The 19,299-nt window shown below is 44.5% G+C and overlaps 1 protein-coding gene across 1 annotated transcript in view; it reads right to left on the reverse strand.

Moving 5' to 3' along the window:
* vwf (von Willebrand factor) overlaps positions 1-19,299 on the reverse strand; it is a 198,109-nt gene that overhangs the window by 96,813 nt on the left and 81,997 nt on the right. Inside the window, 6 exon segments of the mRNA XM_052466814.1 lie at positions 743-899; positions 1,882-1,980; positions 2,778-2,918; positions 10,384-10,530; positions 10,656-10,790; positions 19,102-19,240. Coding sequence (XP_052322774.1) covers positions 743-899; positions 1,882-1,980; positions 2,778-2,918; positions 10,384-10,530; positions 10,656-10,790; positions 19,102-19,240 — 818 coding nt within the window.

Genomic DNA, 19,299 nt, shown 5'->3' on the forward strand with positions numbered 1-19,299 from the left:
AGGCCAAATGTAGTACGTTTTAATTGTAGTATGTTTTAAATATGGTATGTTTTAAATATAGTATATTTTAAATGTAGTATGCTTTAAATGTAGTATGTTTTAAATGTGGTATGTTTTATGTAGTATGTTTTAAATGTGGTATGTTTTAAATATAGTATGTTTTAAATGTGGTATGTTTTAAATATAGTATGTTTAATTGAAGTATTTTTTAAAATGTGTTATGTTTTATCTAGTAAGTTTTAAATGCTCATAGATCATTTGGGATGTTCATCTAGTGGAATTCAAGTTCGAATTCCCAGAGCTGACTAGAAGAAAAATTCTGTTGTTGTGCCCTTGAGTGAGGCAAACAACACTAAATAGTCTGGATAATAGTGTCTGCTAAATGACTCAAATGTAGGAAGATAACCGTTTTTCGAGACCCACTTGTGTTTGACAGCTGATAATTACCGTAGTGGTGAATGAATTGTGGGAATCAACCCAATTAAGGATTAGATGATACATTCTCAGTAGTATGAGCCTCACTGCAGTCCTTGTACCTTCTGAATAGTATGTAGTATGCATTTTAAGTAGGTTGTTGGCAAGCCAGATTTCGGACACGATCAATGATTCTGCCAGTTTTCATTACATTACATTTACATTTAAGTCATTTAGCAGACGTTCTTATCCAGAGCGACTTACAAATTGGTGCATTTTAGTGAGTAACTATAGTATCCATGCTGTGTGGGTGTGACCTGTGACTTACGGCACAGCTCATTAGACCTCCAGCTGACAGCCACGCCCATCTCGGAGCAGGCCTGGGAGTATGCAGCGATGATATCACAGAAACACATACAGTCTCCGACGGACGGACAAGAGCACGCCGCCTCCACACACATCTCTACATAGGGCTCTGGGTCCACCTACACACACACACACACGCACACGCACACACACACAAGTGCACAAAGTGTAATATATAGTGGTTAGTACAGGTTGTAAGAGTGTAATGTATTGTTTTTACAGGTTATAAGAATGTTTTGTAGTGTTGATTACAGGTTACAAAAGTGTTTTGTAGTGTTTATTACAGGTTATTAATGTTATGTAGTGTTTATTACAGGCTATGAGTGTTATGTAGTGTTTATTACAGGTTATTAATGTTATATAGTGTTTATTACAGGCTATGAGTGTTATGTAGTGTTTATTACAGGTTATTAATGTTATGTAGTGTTTATTACAGGTTATTAATGTTATGTAGTGTTTATTACAGGCTATGAGTGTTATGTAGTGTTTATTACAGGTTATTAATGTTATGTAGTGTTTATTACAGGTTATTAATGTTATGTAGTGTTTATTACAGGTTATTAATGTTATGTAGTGTTTATTACAGGTTATTAATGTTATGTAGTGTTTATTACAGGTTATTAATGTTATGTAGTGTTTATTACAGGTTATTAATGTTATGTAGTGTTTATTACAGGTTATTAATGTTATGTAGTGTTTATTACAGGTTATTAATGTTATGTAGTGTTTATTACAGGTTATAAGAGCATTAAATAGTGTGTCTGTTATACAGGTGACATAATGTGTAGTTGTATTAGGCAGTGTTTCTTGCAGGTTATATGTAATAGTGTAGTGTTTATTACAGGTTTATTACAGGTTATAAGTGTGTTATGTAGTGTTCATTATATGTTACAAAAGCGTTATGTTGTGTTTACTACTGGCTGTAAGCGTGTTATGTAGTGTTTATTACAGGTTATAAGAACATTGTATAGTGTGTGTTATACAGGTAATATAGAGTGTAATAGTGTTATGTAGTGTTATACAGGTAATATAGAGTGTAATAGTGTTATGTAGTGTTCATTACAGGTTCTAATAGTGTTATGTAGTGTGTTTGTGACTCACCAGACTGTTGCAGGCTCTGAAGAGGGCACTGGTTAGAACACGACAGGACTGTTCCACAGTCACCAATCTCACTATGTTATCACTGCAGGGAGGGGGTAGCTACACACACACACAAGCACACACACACACACACACACACACACACACACACACACACACACACACACACACACACACACACACACACACACACACACACACACACACACACACACACACACACACACACACACACACACACACAAAGAGACAGACAGACAGACAGACAGACAGACAGACAGACAGACAGACAGACACATACACACACACACACACACACACACACACACACACACACACACACACACACACACACACACACACACACACACACACACACACACACACACACACACACACACACACACACACACAGAGACACATACACACAGAGACACACACACACACACACAAAGAGACAGACAGACAGACAGACAGACAGAGACACAGACAGACAGACAGACAGACAGACAGACAGACAGACAGACAGACAGACAGACAGACAGACAGACAGACAGACAGACACACACACACACACACACACACACACACAGAGACACAAACACACAGAGACACAAACACACAGAGACACACACACACACAGAGACACATGCACACAGAGACAAACACACAGAGACAAACACACAGAGACACAAACACGTTGTTAAAGTTCTGAAGAAGTTGAACAGAAACACACATACTATAGACTGTCTCTGTGTGTGTGTGTGTCTGTGTGCATCTGTGTGTGTCTGTCTGTCTGTGTCTGTGTTTGACTATGTTTGTGTGTGTGTGTATATCTGTGTGTGTGTGCGTGTGTGCGTGTGTGTGTGTGTGTGTGTGTGTATGTTTGTGTGTACCTTTGTTGCATCGGCACAGCTGGGTTTAACCTTCCAGGAGTTTCCAAAGTGGGTGGAGTCGACCTCCAGCTGGTTGTTGCTGCTTAGAAGGTCGTTGTTCATGTTTCCATCATAGTTGCCACACAGACCACACACACGCTCCTACACACACACACACACACACACACACACACACACACACACACACACACACACACACACACACACACACACACACACACACACACACACACACACACACAGACAGACAGAAACAAATACACAGAATAATGGAGAAAATTATGAAGTGCAGTGTAATAGTAGTATAATCGTAGTAATATGGCAGAATAGTAGCAGTGTAGTAGTATAATAGCAAATTAGTGTAGTGGTAGTATAGAAATGGTATATTGTATATTTGTCTAGTAGTATAGCAGTAGTATATTTGTGTAATAGTAGTACTGTAGTAGTATAGTAACATATTAGTATAGCAGTAGTATATTTGTGTCACAGTAGTATAGCAGTAGAATATTTGTATACTAGTTGTATAGTAGTAGTATATGTGTGAAGTAGTAGTATAGTGGCAGTATAGTAGTAGTGTAGTGTAGTAGTATAGCGGTAGTAAATTAGTTGTGCAGGGCTCCGGGCAGCCGAGCGGAAATGGAGGAAAACTCGCCTCCCTGCGGAGCTGGCATCCTTTCACTCCCTCCTCTCTACATTTTCCTCCTCTGTCTCTGCCTCTGCTGCTAAAGCCACTTTCAACCACTCTAAATTCCAAGCATCTGCCTCTAACCCTAGGAAGCTCTTTGCCACCTTCTCCTCCCTCCTGAATCCTCCTCCCCCCTCCTCCCTCTCTGCAGATGACTTCGTCAACCATTTTGAAAAGAAGGTCGACGACATCCGATCCTCGTTTGCTAAGTCAAACGACACAGCTGGTTCTGCTCACACTGCCCTACCCTGTGCTCTGACCTCTTTCTCCCCTCTCTCTACAGATGAAATCTCGCGTCTTGTGACGGCCGGCCGCCCAACAACCTGCCCGCTTGACCCTATCCCCTCCTCTCTTCTCCAGACCATTTCCGGAGACCTTCTCCCTTACCTCACCTCGCTCATCAACTCATCCCTGACCGATGGCTACGTCCCTTCCGTCTTCAAGAGAGACGAGAGTTGCACCCCTTCTGAAAAAACCTACACTCGATCCCTCCGATGTCAACAACTACAGACCAGTATCCCTTCTTTCTTTTCTCTCCAAAACTCTTGAACGTGTCGTCCTTGGCCAGCTCTACCGCTATCTCTCTCAGAATGACCTTCTTGATCCAAATCAGTCAGGTTTCAAGACTAGTCATTCAACTGAGACTGCTCTTCTCTGCATCACGGAGGCGCTCCGCACTGCTAAAGCTAACTCTCTCTCCTCTGCTCTCATCCTTCTAGACCTATCGGCTGCCTTCGATACTGTGAACCATCAGATCCTCCTCTCCACCCTCTCCGAGTTGGGCATCTCCGGCGCGGCCCACGCTTGGATTGCGTCCTACCTGACAGGTCGCTCCTACCAGGTGGCGTGGCGAGAATCTGTCTCCTCACCACGCGCTCTCACCACTGGTGTCCCCAGGGCTCTGTTCTAGGCCCTCTCCTATTCTCGCTATACACCAAGTCACTTGGCTCTGTCATAACCTCACATGGTCTCTCCTATCATTGCTATGCAGACGACACACAATTAATCTTCTCCTTTCCCCCTTCTGACGACCAGGTGGCGAATCGCATCTCTGCATGTCTGACAGACATATCAGTGTGGATGACGGATCACCACCTCAAGCTGAACCTCGGCAAGACAGAGCTGCTCTTCCTCCCGGGGAAGGACTGCCCGTTCCATGATCTCGCCATCACGGTTGACAACTCCATTGTGTCCTCCTCCCAGAGCGCTAAGAACCTTGGCGTGATCCTGGACAACACCCTGTCGTTCTCAACGAACATCAAGGCGGTGGCCCGTTCCTGTAGGTTCATGCTCTACAACATCCGCAGAGTACGACCCTGCCTCACACAGGAAGCGGCGCAGGTCCTAATCCAGGCACTTGTCATCTCCCGTCTGGATTACTGCAACTCGCTGTTGGCTGGGCTCCCTGCCTGTGCCATTAAACCCCTACAACTCATCCAGAACGCCGCAGCCCGTCTGGTGTTCAACCTTCCCAAGTTCTCTCACGTCACCCCGCTCCTCCGCTCTCTCCACTGGCTTCCAGTTGAAGCTCGCATCCGCTACAAGACCATGGTGCTTGCCTACGGAGCTGTGAGGGGAACGGCACCTCAGTACCTCCAGGCTCTGATCAGGCCCTACACCCAAACAAGGGCACTGCGTTCATCCACCTCTGGCCTGCTCGCCTCCCTACCACTGAGGAAGTACAGTTCCCGCTCAGCCCAGTCAAAACTGTTCGCTGCTCTGGCCCCCCAATGGTGGAACAAACTCCCTCACGACGCCAGGACAGCGGAGTCAATCACCACCTTCCAGAGACACCCGAAACCCCACCTCTTTAAGGAATACCTAGGATAGGATAAGTAATCCTTCTCATCCCCCCCCCCTAAAAGATTTAGATGCACTATTGTAAAGTGGCTGTTCCACTGGATGTCATAAGGTGAATGCACCAATTTGTAAGTCAATCACCACCTTCCGGAGACACCTGAAACCCCACCTCTTTAAGGAATACCTAGGATAGGATAAAGTAATCCCCCCCCCCCCTTAAAAGATTTAGATGCACTATTGTAAAGTGGCTGTTCCACTGGATGTCATAAGGTGAATGCACCAATTTGTAAGTCGCTCTGGATAAGAGCGTCTGCTAAATGACTTAAATGTAAATGTAAATGTAAATCATAGCACTGAGACGGCACTTGTGAAGGTGGTAAATTACATTTTAATGGCATAGGACCGTGGCTCTGCATCTGTCCTCGTGCTCCTAGACCTTAGTGCTGCTTTTGATACCATTGATCACCACATCCTTTTGGAGAGATTGTAAACCCAAATTGGTCTACACGGACAAGTTCTTATCTGTCGGAAAGATATCAGTTTGTCTCTGTGAATGGTTTGTCCTCTGACAAATCAACTGTAAATTTCGGTGTTCCTCAAGGTTCCGTTTTAGGACCACTATTGTTTTCACTATATATTTTACCTCTTTGGGATGTTATTCGAAAACATAATGTTAACTTTCACTGCTATGAGGATGACACACAGCTGTACATTTCAATGAAACATGGTGAAGCCCCAAAATTGCCCTTGCTAGAAGCATGTGTTTCAGACATTACGAAGTGGATGGCTGCAAACTTTCTACTTTTAAACTCGGACAAAACAGAGATGCTTGTTCTAGGTCCCAAGAAAGAAAGAGATCTTCTGTTGAATCTGACAATTAATCTTAATGGTTGTACAGTCGACTCAAATAAAACTGTGAAGGACCTTGGCGTTACTCTGGACCCTGATCTCTCTTTTGAAGAACATTTCAAGACCATTTCAAGGACAGCTTTTTTCCATCTACGTAACATTGCAAAAATCATTAACTTTCTGTCCAAAAATGATGCAGAAAAATTAATCCATGCTTTTGTCATTTCTAGGTTAGACTACTGCAATGCTCTACTTTCCGGCTACCCGGATAAAGCACTAAATACACTTCAGTTAGTGCTAAATATGTCTGCTAGAATCCTGACTAGAACCACATTTTTTTTATCATATTAGCTAATATCGTGCTAGCCTCCCGACACTGGCTTCCTGTCAAAGCAAGGGCTGATTTCAAGGTTTTACTGCTAACCTACAAAGCAATACATGGGCTTGCTCCTACCTATCTCTCTGATTTGGTCCTGCCGTACATACCTTCACGTACGCTACGGTCACAAGACGCAGGCCTCCTAATTGTCCCTAAAATTTCTAAGCAAACAGCTGGAGGCAGGGCTTTCTCCTATAGAGCTCCATTTTTATGGAATGGTCTGCCTACCCATGTCAGAGACGCAAACTCGGTCTCAACCTTTAAGTCTTTACTGAAGACTCATCTCTTCAGTGGGTCATATGATTGAGTGTAGTCTGGCCCAGGAGTGGGAAGGTGAATGGAAAGGCTCTGGAGCAACGAACCGCCCTTGCTGTCTCTGCCTGGCCGGTTCCCCTCTTTCCACTGGGATGCTCTGCCTCTAACCCTATTACAGGGGCTGAGACACTGACTTACTGGGGCTCTCTCATGCCGTCCCTGGAAGGGGTGCATCACCTGAGTGGGTTGATTCACTGATGTGGTCATCCTGTCTGGGTTGGTGTCCCCCCATGGGTTGTGCCATGGCGGAGATCTTTGTGGCCTATACTCAGTCTTGTCTCAGGATGGTAAGTTGGTGGTTGAAGATATCCCTCTAGTGGTGTAGGGGCTGTGCTTTGGCAAAGTGGGTGGGGTTATATCCTTCCTGTTTGGCCCTGTCCGGGGGTGTCCTCGGATAGGGCCACAGTGTCTCCTGACCCCTCCTGTCTCAGCCTCCAGTATTTATGCTGCAGTAGTTTATGTGTCGGGGGGCTAGGGTCAGTTTGTTATATCTGGAGTACTTCTCCTGTCCTATTCGGTGTCCTGTGTGAATCTAAGTGTGCGTTCTCTAATTCTCTCCTTCTCTCTTTCTTCCTCTCTCTCGGAGGACCTGAGCCCTAGGACCATAGCCCAGGACTAGCGGACATGATGACTCCTTGCTGTCCCCAGTCCACCTGACTGTGCTGCTGCTTCAGTTTAAACTGTTCTGCCTTATTATTATTCGACCATGCTGGTCATTTATGAACATTTTTTTATTTTTTTAATTTTTTATTTCACCTTTATTTAACCAGGTAGGCTAGTTGAGAACAAGTTCTCATTTGCAACTGCGACCTGGCCAAGATAAAGAATAGCAGTGTGAACAGACAACACAGAGTTACACATGGAGTAAACAATTAGCAAGTCAATAACACAGTAGAAAAAAATGGGCAGTCTATATACAATGTGTGCAAAAGGCATGAGGAGGTAGGCGAATAATACAATTTTGCAGATTAACACTGGAGTGATAAATGATCAGATGGGCATGTACAGGTAGAGATATTGGTGTGCAAAAGAGCAGAAAAGTAAATAAATAAAAACAGTATAAAAACAGTATGGGAATGAGGTAGGTGAAAAAGGGTGAGCTATTTACCTATAGACTATGTACAGCTGCAGCGATCGGTTAGCTGCTCGGATAGCTGATGTTTGAAGTTGGAGAGGGAGATAAAAGTCTCCAACTTCAGCGATTTTTGCAATTCGTTCCAGTCACAGGCAGCAGAGTACTGGAACGAAAGGCGGCCAAATGAGGTGTTGGCTTTAGGGATGATCAGTGAGATACACCTGCTGGAGCGCGTGCTACGGATGGGTGTTGCCATCGTGACCAGTGAACTGAGATAAGGCGGAGCTTTACCTAGCATGGACTTGTAGATGACCTGGAGCCAGTGGGTCTGGCGACGAATATGTAGTGAGGGCCAGCCGACTAGAGCATACAAGTCGCAGTGGTGGGTGGTATACGGTCCTTTAGTGACAAAACGGATGGCACTGTGATAGACTGCATCCAGTTTGCTGAGTAGAGTGTTGGAAGCCATTTTGTAGATGACATCGCCGAAGTCGAGGATCGGTAGGATAGTCAGTTTTACTAGGGTAAGCTTGGCAGCGTGAGTGAAGGAGGCTTTGTTGCGGAATAGAAAGCCGACTCTGGATTTGATTTTTGATTGGAGATGTTTGATGTGAGTCTGGAAGGAGAGTTTGCAGTCTAGCCAGACACCTAGGTACTTATAGATGTCCACATATTCAAGGTTGGAACCATCCAGGGTGGTGATGCTAGTCGGGCATGCGGGTGCAGGCAGCGATCGGTTGAAAAGCATGCATTTGGTTTTAGTCGCGTTTAAGAGCAGTTGGAGGCCACGGAAGGAGTGCTGTATGGCATTGAAGCTCGTTTGGAGGTTTGATAGCACAGTGTCCAATGACGGGCCGAAAGTATATAGAATGGTGTCGTCTGCGTAGAGGTGGATCAGGGAATCGCCCGCAGCAAGAGCAACATCATTGATATATACAGAGAAAAGAGTCGGCCCGAGAATTGAACCCTGTGGCACCCCATAGAGACTGCCAGAGGACCGGACAGCATGCCCTCTGATTTGACACACTGAACTCTGTCTGCAAAGTAATTGGTGAACCAGGCAAGGCAGTCATCCGAAAAACCGAGGCTGTTGAGTCTGCCGATAAGAATTTGGTGATTGACAGAGTCGAAAGCCTTGGCGAGGTCGATGAAGACGGCTGCACAGTACTGTCTTTTATCGATGGCGGTTATGATATCATTTAGTACCTTGAGTGTGGCTGAGGTGCACCCGTGACCGGCTCGGAAACCAGATTGCACAGCGGAGAAGGTACGGTGGGATTCGAGATGGTCAGTGACCTGTCTGTTGACTTGGCTTTCGAAGACCTTAGATAGGCAGGGCAGGATGGATATAGGTCTATAGCAGTTTGGGTCCAGGGTGTCTCCCCCTTTGAAGAGGGGGATGACTGCGGCAGCTTTCCAATCCTTGGGGATCTCAGACGATATGAAAGAGAGGTTGAACAGGCTGGTAATAGGGGTTGCGACAATGGCGGCAGATAGTTTCAGAAATAGCGGGTCCAGATTGTCAAGCCCAGCTGATTTGTACGGGTCCAGGTTTTGCAGCTCTTTCAGAACATCTGCTATCTGGATTTGGGTAAAGGAGAACCTGGAGAGGCTTGGGTGAGGAACTACGGGGGGGCGGAGCTGTTGGCCGAGGTTGGAGTAGCCAGGCAGAAGGAATGGCCAACCGTTGAGAAGTGCTTATTGAAGTTTTCGATAATCATGGATTTATCGGTGGAGACCGTGTTTCCTAGCCTCAGTGCAGTGGGCAGCTGGGAGGAGGTGCTCTTGTTCTCCATGGACTTCACAGTGTCCCAGAACTTTTTGGAGTTGGAGCTACAGGATGCAAACTTCTGCTTGAAGAAGCTGGCCTTAGCTTTCCTGACTGACTGCGTGTATTGGTTCCTGACTTCCCTGAACAGTTGCATATCACGGGGGCTATTCGATGCTATTGCAGTCCGCCACAGGATGTTTTTGTGCTTGTGTTTTTGAATATCTTGGCCATGTTCTGTTATAATCTCTACCCGGCACAGCCAGAAGAGGACTGGCCACCCCATATAGCCTGGTTCCTCTCTAGGTTTCTTCCTAGGTTTTGGCCTTTCTAGGGAGTTTTTCCTAGCCACTGTGCTTCTACAGCTGCATTGCTTGCTGTTTGGGGTTTTAGGCTGGGTTTCTGTCCAGCACTTTGAGATATCAGCTGATGTACGAAGGGCTATATAAATACATTTGATTTGATTTGATTTGATTCGAGCAGTAGTAGTAGGAGGAGGAGTAGATAATAATAATAATTAATACTAGTAGTAATATTAGTGGTATTAGAGCAGTAGTAGTTTAGTAATGGTAGTATAGCAGTAGTAGTAGTAGTAGTGGTATTAGAGCAGTAGTAGTGGTGTAGTAGAAGTAATTGTGTAGTAGTAGTATAACAGTACAGTAGTAGTATTGTAGTAGTATAGTAGTAGTAGTATAGTAGTGCAAGTATAAAAGTACATTAGCAGTATAGTATTACCCTGTACTGTGAGGAGATGTGTACCAGCAGGCGGGTCCCCAGGTCCCAGCTGATAGAGATGTGTTTCCCCAGCAGCAGGATGAAGAACTGACCAGAACGAATGATCTCCACCTCAACACCCTTCATCACTGGCTTCTTCATCCTCACCTGGAGAAGAGGGGGGTTATGTGTGTGTGTGTGTGTGTGTGTGTGTGTGTGTGTGTGTGTGTGTGTGTGTGTGTGTGTGTGTGTGTGTGTGTGTGTGTGTGTGTGTGTGTGTGTGTGTGTGAGACCTGTCCATGCTCCATAGTTATGAGTCCACCCTGGTAGTAGACTGTAACAGCTTTAGCACAGCGATGACCAACGACCCCACAGGCCTCATTCTCCACAAGCACCCTGAATGACCCCTCGTCTCCTCCACACTGGTCCTGGAGAAATAGAGGGAGGGGAGACGTCGAGAGAGAGAGGGAGAGAGAGAGAGAGTGGGAGGTGGTGGGAGGGAGAGAGATAAAATGATAAAAAATACAGACCACAAATTTCAATTGGCTATGCTTAAATTCTTTAACATCATCCTTAGCTCTGGCATCTTCCCCAATATTTGGAACCATAGACTGATCACCCCAATCCACAAAAGTAGAGACAAATTTCACCCCAATAACTACCGTGGGATATGCGTCAACAGCAACCTTGGGAAAATCCTCTGCATTATCATTAACAGCAGACTTGTACATTTCCTCAGTGAAAACAATGTACTGAGCAAATGTCAAATTGGCTTTTTACCAAATTACCATACGACAGGTCACGTGTTCACTCTCTATTTACAAACATACAAACCAAAACCAAGGCATAGACTTCTCAAGGCATAGACTTCTCAAGGCATAGACTTCTCAAGGCATAGACTTCTCAAGGCATAGACTTCTCAAGGCATAGACTTCTCAAGGCATAGACTTCTCAAGGCATAGACTTCTCAAGGCATAGACTTCTCAAGGCATAGACTTCTCAAAGCATAGACTTCTGTTGATTTGTTGATTTCAAAGAGCTTTTGACTCAATTTGGCATGAGGGTCTACTGTACAAACTGATGGAAAGTGGTGTTGGGGGAAAAACATAAGACATAATAAAATCCATGTACACAAACAACAAGTGTGCTTAAAGTGGGCAAAAAACACACATTTCTTTCCACAGGGTCGTGGGGTGAGACAGGGATGCAGCTTAAGCCCCACTTTTCACACCCTGGCCATGGAGAGGGTTTTATTCTCTATTTTGGTTAGGCCAGGGTGTGACTAGTGTGGGCATTCTAGTATCTTTAGTTCTATGTTTTCTATTTCTTTGTGCTGTCTATCGTTGTCTCTGATTGAGAATCATACTTTATCACACCTGTGTTATTTATGTGGGTAGTTGTTTTCTGTTTAATGTTTCTGCACCTGACAGAACTGTTCGTTGACGTTTTTGCTCTTTGTTATTTTGTTCTAGGGTTCAGATTTTAATAAACATCATGGACACGTACCACGTACCACGCTGCGCTTTGGTCCACTCCCTCTTCTTCAGACGTTACACCACTGTCATTAACATAAAGTTGAAATTGCCTGTTTTAGGTCAGTTTTAGGTCAGTTCGGATCACCACTTTATTTTAAGAATATGAATTGTCAGAATATTTCAGCTATTTCAGCTTTAATATCTTTCATCACTTTCATAATATCTTTCATCACATAACTAGTGGGTCAGAAGTTTACATACACTCAATAAGTATTTGGTAGCATTGCCTTTAAATCGTCTAACTTGGGACAAATGTTTCGGGTAGCCTTCCACAAGCTCCACAAGCCTCCCAAAATAAGCCTCCTTGCTTGCACACACTTTTTCAGTTCTGTCCACAAATTGTCTATGGGATTGAGGTCAGGGCTTTGTGATGGCCATACCAATACCTTGACTTTGTTGTCCTTAAGCAATTTTGCCACAACTTTGGAAGTATGTTTAAGTTCATTGTTCATTTGGAAGACCCATTTGGGACCAAGCTTTAACATCCTGACTGATGTCTTGAGATGCTGATTCAATATATCCACATCATTTTCCTCCCTCATGATGCCATCTATTTTGTGAAGTGCACCAGTCCCTCCTGCAGCAAAGCACCCCCACAACATAATGCTGCCACCCCCATGCTTCGCTGTTGGGATGGTGTTCTTCGTTTTGCAAGCCTCCCCCTTTTTCCTCCAAACATAACGATGGTCATTATGACCAAACAGTTCTATTTTTGTTTCATCAGACCAGAGGATATTACTCCAAAAAAGTATGATCTTTGTCCCCATTGTGCAGTTGCAAACCGTAGTCAGGAATTTGTATGTCGGTTTTGGAGCAGTGGCTTCTGCGTTGTTGAGTGGCCTTTCACGTTATGACGATATATTACTCGTTTTACTGTGGATATAGATACTTTTGTACCGGTTTTCTCCAGCATCTTCACAAGGTCCTTTGCTGTTGTTCTGGGATTGATTTGAACCTTTCGCACCAAAGTACGTTCATCTCTAGAAGACAGAACAAGTCTCCATCCTGAGCGGTGTGACGACTGCGTGATCCCATGGTGTTTATACTTGCTTACTATTGTTGCAACCCATATTTATGCTTATTTATTTTCCCTTGTGTACTTTAACCATTTGTTACAACACTGTATATATATATATATGTGTAATGTCTTTATTGTTTTGAAACTTCTGTATGTGTAATGTTGACTGTTCATTTTTATTGTTTATTTCACTTTTGTATATTATCTACCTCACTTGCTTTGGCAATGTTAACACATGTTTCCCATGCCAATAAAGCCCCTTGAATTGAATTGAATTGGGATAGGTGGAGGGAGAGAGAAGTGGAGGGATGGAGAGAGGGAGAGGAGAGAGCGAGAGAGGGAGAGAGAGAGAGATATGTGGAGGAAGAGAGATGGAGAGAGAAAGAGAGAGATTTGGAGAGAGAGAGGGAGGTGGAGAGAGAGAGGGAGAGAGAGAGAGAGAGAGAGAGAGAGAGAGAGAGAGAGAGAGAGAGCGAGAGAGAGAGAGAGGGAGAGGGAGAAAGAGAGAGGTGGTGGAAGAGAGAGTGAGGTGGAGGTAGAGAGGGAGGGAGGGGAGGGAGGGATTGAGATAGGTAGAGGGAAAAGGGAGAGGTGGAGGGAGAGAGGGAGGAGGAGGGATTGGAAGAGGTGGAGGGGGAGAGGGAGGAGGAGGGATTGAGATAGGTGGAGGGAGAGAGAGATGGAAGGAGAGAGAGGTGGAGGGAGAAAGAGAGAGATGAAGACTTGTTTACGTGTTGCTGTGCGTTTTGTTGCCAACCTTACTTTCCTACCTGACAACTTTATGTTTTTAACTTTTTAATTACCGTTTATATTTTTGGTTTTTCCCTCAACTTTTTTTACATTCAACTTTTTCACTCCGGATGCTTTATCTGGACATTGTTCGTCAGGACCTCCAACAGCCGAAGCTAAGTAGTAACATTAACATGATGCCTTCTAATTGCAGTCGCTGTACTCATAATATACAGGAGAACGATCGCCTGAAGGCGAGGATAGCTGTGCTACAAGCCCAGCTTCAGACGGAATCATTAGGCAAGGGTAATATCAGTGTAGGAAAGGAAGAAACAGTGTCTGTGCCACCACCAGTAAGTACAGATAATAACGTTAGTATAAATCCCCTGCACGGTCCCCGCAGCCGGACAACTTTCTCACGGTTTCTGGAGGGAAATGCTGACAAATTGAAAACCCTAGTCATTACCCGCAGTATTAGACTTAAAACGAATCATCCAGCGATCATACATTTACATTTACATTTAAGTCATTTAGCAGACGCTCTTATCCAGAGCGACTTACAAATTGGTGCAAACACCTATGACAACCAGTGGAACAGCCACTTGCATCTAAATCTTGTTGGGGGGTGAGAAGGATTACTTACCCTTACTTACATACATTGTTCACCAGGGGGTGGGCTACCGACGTTAAGGCTAATCTGAAGATGGTGCTGGCTAAAGCTAAAACTGGCGAGTGTAGAGATATTGTTATCCATGTAGGCACCAACGATGTTAGGATGAAACAGTCAGAGATCACCAAGCGCAACATAGCTTCTGCGTGCATATCAGCTAGAAAGATGTGTCGGCATCGAGTAATTGTCTCTGGCCCCCTCCCAGTTAGGGGGAGTGATGAGCTCTACAGCAGTCTCACAACTCAATCGCTGGTTGAAAACTGTTTTCTGCCCCTCCCAAAAGATAGAATTTGTAGATAATTGGCCCTCTTTCTGGGACTCACCCACAAACAGGACCAAGCCTGACCTGCTGAGGAGTGTCGGACTCCATCCTAGCTGGAGGGGTGCTCTCATCGTATCTATCAACATAGACCGGGCTCTAACTCCTCTAGCTCCACAATGAAATAGGGTGCAGGCCAGGCAGCAGGCTGTTAGCCAGCCTGCCAGCATAGTGGAGTCTGCCACCAGCACAGTCAGCGTAGTCAGCTCAGCTATCACCATTGAGACCATGTCTGTGCCTCGACCTAGGTTGGGCAAAACTAAACATGGCGGTGTTCGCCTTAGCAATCTCACAAGGATAAAGACCTCCTCCCTTCCTGTCATTATTGAAAGAGATCATGATACCTCACATCTCAAAATAGGGCTACTTAATGTTAGATCCCTTACTTCAAAGGCAATTATAGTCAATTAACTAATCACTGATCATAATCTTGAGGTGATTGGCCTGACTGAAACATGGCTTAAGCCTGATGAATGTACTGTGTTAAATGAGGCCTCACCTCCTGGCTACACTAGTGACCATATCCCCCGTGCATCCCGCAAAGGCAGAGGTGGTGCTAACATTTACGATAGCAAATTTCAATTTACAAAAATTAAAAATTATGTTTTCGTCTTTTCAGCTTGTTGTCATGAAATCTATGCAGCCTACTCAATCACTTTTTATAGCTACTGTTTACAGGCCTCCTGGGCCATATACAGCAATTCCTCATTGAGTTCCCCGATTTTCTATCGGACCTTGTAGTAATAGCAGATCATTTTAAAATTTTTGGTGACTTTAATATTCACATGGAAAAGTCCACAGACCCACTCCAAAAGGCTTTCGGAGCCATCATCGACTCAGTGGGTTTTGTCCAACATGTCTCTGGACCTACTCACTGTCACAGTCATACTCTGGACCTAGTTTTGTCCCATGGAATACATGTTGTGGATCTTTGTTTTCCTCATAATCCTGGACTATCGGACCCCATTTTATTATGTTTGCATATTGCAACAAATAATCTGCTCAGACCCAACCAAGGAACATCAAAAGTCGTGCTATAAATTCAAAGACAACACAAAGATTCCTTGATGTCCTTCCAGACTCCCAAGGACGCCAGAGGACAAAAATCAGTTAACCACCTAACTGAGGAACTCAATTTAACCTTGCGCAATACCCTAGATGCAGTTGCACCCCTATAAACTAAAAACATTTCTCAGAAGAAACAAGCTCCCTGGTATACAGAAAAAACCCGAGCTCTAAGGCAAGCTTCCAGAAAATTGGAACGGAAATGGCGCCACACCAAACTGGAAGTCTTCAGACTAGCTTGGAAAGACAGTACTGTACAGTATCAAAGAGCCCTTCCTGCTGCTCGATCATCCCATTTTTCCAACTTTAATTGAGGAAAATAAGAACAATCCGAAATTCCTTTTTGATACTGTCGCAAAGCTAACTAAAAAGAAGCATTCCCCAAGAGAGGATTACTTTCACTTTAGCAGTGATAAATTCATGAACTTCTTTGAAGAAAAGATCATGACTATGAGAAAGCAAATTACGGACTCCTCTTTAATTCAAAGCTCAGTTGTCCTGAGTCTGCACAACTCTGTCAGGACCTAGGATCAAGAGAGACACTCAAGTGTTTAAGTACTATATCTCTTGACACAATGATGAAAATAATAATGGCCTCTAAACCTTCAAGTTGCATACTGGACCCTATTCCAACTAAACTACTGAAAGAGCTGCTTCCTGTGCTTGGCCCTCCTATGTTGAACATAATAAACGGCTCTCTATCCACTGGATGTGTACCAAACTCACTAAAAGTGGCAGTAATAAAGCCTCTCTTGAAAAAGCCAAACCTTGAACCAGAAAATATAAAAAACTATCGGCCTATATCGAATCTTCCATTCCTCTCAAAAGGCTGTTGCTCAGTAACTCACTGCCTTCCTGAAGACAAACAATGTATACGAAATGCTTCAGTCTGGTTTTAGACCCCATCATAGCACTGAGACTGCACTTGTGAAGGTGGTAAATTACATGTGAATGGCATCAGACCGAGGGTCTGCATCTGTCCTCGTGCTCCTAGACCTTAGTGCTGCTTTTGATACCATCGATCACCAAATTCTTTAGGAGAGATTGGAAACCCAAAATGGTCTACACGGACAAGTTCTGGCCTGCTTTAGATCTTATCTGTTGGAAAGATCTCAGTTTGTCTCTGTGAATAGTTTGTCCTCTGACAAATCAACTGTAAATTTCGGTGTTCCTCAAGGTTCCGTTTTAGGACCACTATTGTTTTCACTATATATTTTACCTCTTGGGGATGTCATTCGAAACATAATGTTAACTTTCACTGCTATGCAGATGACACACAGCTGTACATTTCAATGAAACATGGTGAAGCCCCAAATTTGCCCTCGCTAGAAGCATGTGTTTCAGACATAAGGAAGTGTCTGCAAATGTTCTACTTTTAAACTCGGACAAAGCAGAGATGCTTGTTCTAGGTCCCAAGAAACAAAGAGATCTTCTGTTGAATCTGACAATTAATCTTAATGGTTGTACAGTCGTCTCAAATAAAACTGTGAAGGACCTTGGCGTTACTCTGGACCCTGATCTCTCTTTTGAAAACATATCAAGACTGTTTCAAGGACAGCTTTTCTCCATCTACGTACTATTGCAAAAATCAAAAATTTTCTGTCCAAAAATGATGCAGAAAAATTAATCCATGCTTTTGTCACTTCTAGGTTAGACTACTGCAATGCTCTACTTTCCGTCTAGACGGATTTAGCACTAAATAATATTCAGTTAGTGCTAAATACGGCTGCTGGAATCCTGACTAGAACCCCAAAATTTGATCATATTACTCCAGTTCTAGTCTCCCTTCACTGGCTTCCTGTCAAGGCAAGGGCTGTTTTCAAGGTTTTACTGCTAACCTACATAAGCATGGGCTTGCTCCTACCTATCTCTCTGATTTGGTCCTGCCGTACATACCTACACGTACGCTACGGTCACAAGACGTAGGCCTCCTAATTGTCCCTAGAATTTCTAAGCAAACAGCTGGAGGCAAGGCTTTCTCCTATAGAGCTCCATTTTTTGGAATGGTCTGCCTACCCATGTCAGAGACGCAAACTCGGTCTAAACCTTTTAAGTCTTTACTGAAGACTCATCTCTTCAGTGGGTCATATGATTGAGTGTAGTCTGGCCCAGGAGTGTGAAGGTGAACGGAAAGGCCCTGGAGCAACGAACCGCCCTTGCTGTCTCTGTCTGGCCGGTTCCCCTCTTTCCACTGGGATTCTCTGCCTCTAACCCTATTACAGGGGCTCAGTCACTGGCTTACTGGGGCTCTTTTATACCGTCCCTAGGAGGGGTGCGTCACTTGAGTGGGTTGAGTCACTGTTGTGATCTTCCTGTCTGGGTTAGCGCCCCCCTTTGGGTTGTGCCATGGCATAGATCTTTGTGGGCTATACTCTCAGGATCGTAAGTTGCTGTTTGAGGATATCCTTCTAGTGGTGTGGGGGCTGTGCTTTGGCAATGTGGATGGGGTTATATCCTTCCTGTTTGGACCTGTCTGGGGGTGTCCTCGGATGGGGCCACAGTGTCTCCTGACCCCTCCTGTCTCAGCCGCCAGTATTTATGCTGCAGTAGTTTATGTGTCGGGGGGCTAGGGTCAGTTTGTTATATCTAGAATACTTATCCTGTCCTATCACGTGTCCTGTGTGAATTTAAGTATGCTCTCTCTAATTCTCTCTCTCTTTCTCTCTCTCTCAGAGGACCTGAGCCCTAGGACCATGCCTCAGGACTAGCGGGCATGATGACTCCTTGCTGTCCCCAGTCCACCTGGCCGTGCTGCTGCTCCAGTTTCAACTGTTCTGCCTGTGATTATTATTATTTGACCATTCTGGTCATTTATGAACATTTGAACATCTTGGCCATGTTCTGTTATAATCTCCACCCGGCACAGCCAGAAGAGGACTGTCCACCCCACATAGCCTGGTTCCTCTCTAGGTTTCTTCTTAGGTTTTGGCCTTTCTAGGGAGTTTTTCCTAGCCACCGTGCTTCTACACCTGCATTGCTTGCTGTTTGGAGTTTTAGGCTGGGTTACTGTACAGCACTTTGAGACATCAGCTGATGTCTATACAAATAAATTTGACTTGATTTGGTTTGATTTGAAGAGGTGGAGTGAGTTGGAGAGAGAGAGGGAGGGAGAGAGGGAGATGGATGGAGTGAGACAGAGGGACAGTCATAGAGAGTGGGGGGAGAGATGGCAAGTTGGAGGGAGAGAGATGGAGGGACAGAGAGGATGGAGGTTGTGGAAGGAGAGAGATAGGATGGAGAGAGTTAGAGAGGTGGAATTAGAGAGAAGAAGACACCAAGAGAGAGCGGGGGGAGGGAAGATGGAGAGGTGGACAGAGAGAGGGTTGACATCATGATTACTTAACAACTTTGAGACAAGTACCAGGCATGACATACACGATAACACACAGTACCACAAACTGACCTGCACCAGGACGTACTGACAAAGTCCAGGGAAGGAGTACTGGAGACCGTCGAAGGTGATGTAATGTCCCTCTCCCACTGTACGACAAACACCATCACACACGTGCGCTGTACAGCTCCAATGTCTGTTCTCACACATACTGCACAGGACACAAACACAACATCAGAGAAATATGTGGATGATTGTTACGTTAGGTAT

This window comes from Oncorhynchus keta, chromosome 17 (genome assembly GCF_023373465.1).
Source record: "Oncorhynchus keta strain PuntledgeMale-10-30-2019 chromosome 17, Oket_V2, whole genome shotgun sequence".
Taxonomy (NCBI): Eukaryota; Metazoa; Chordata; class Actinopteri; order Salmoniformes; family Salmonidae; genus Oncorhynchus; species Oncorhynchus keta.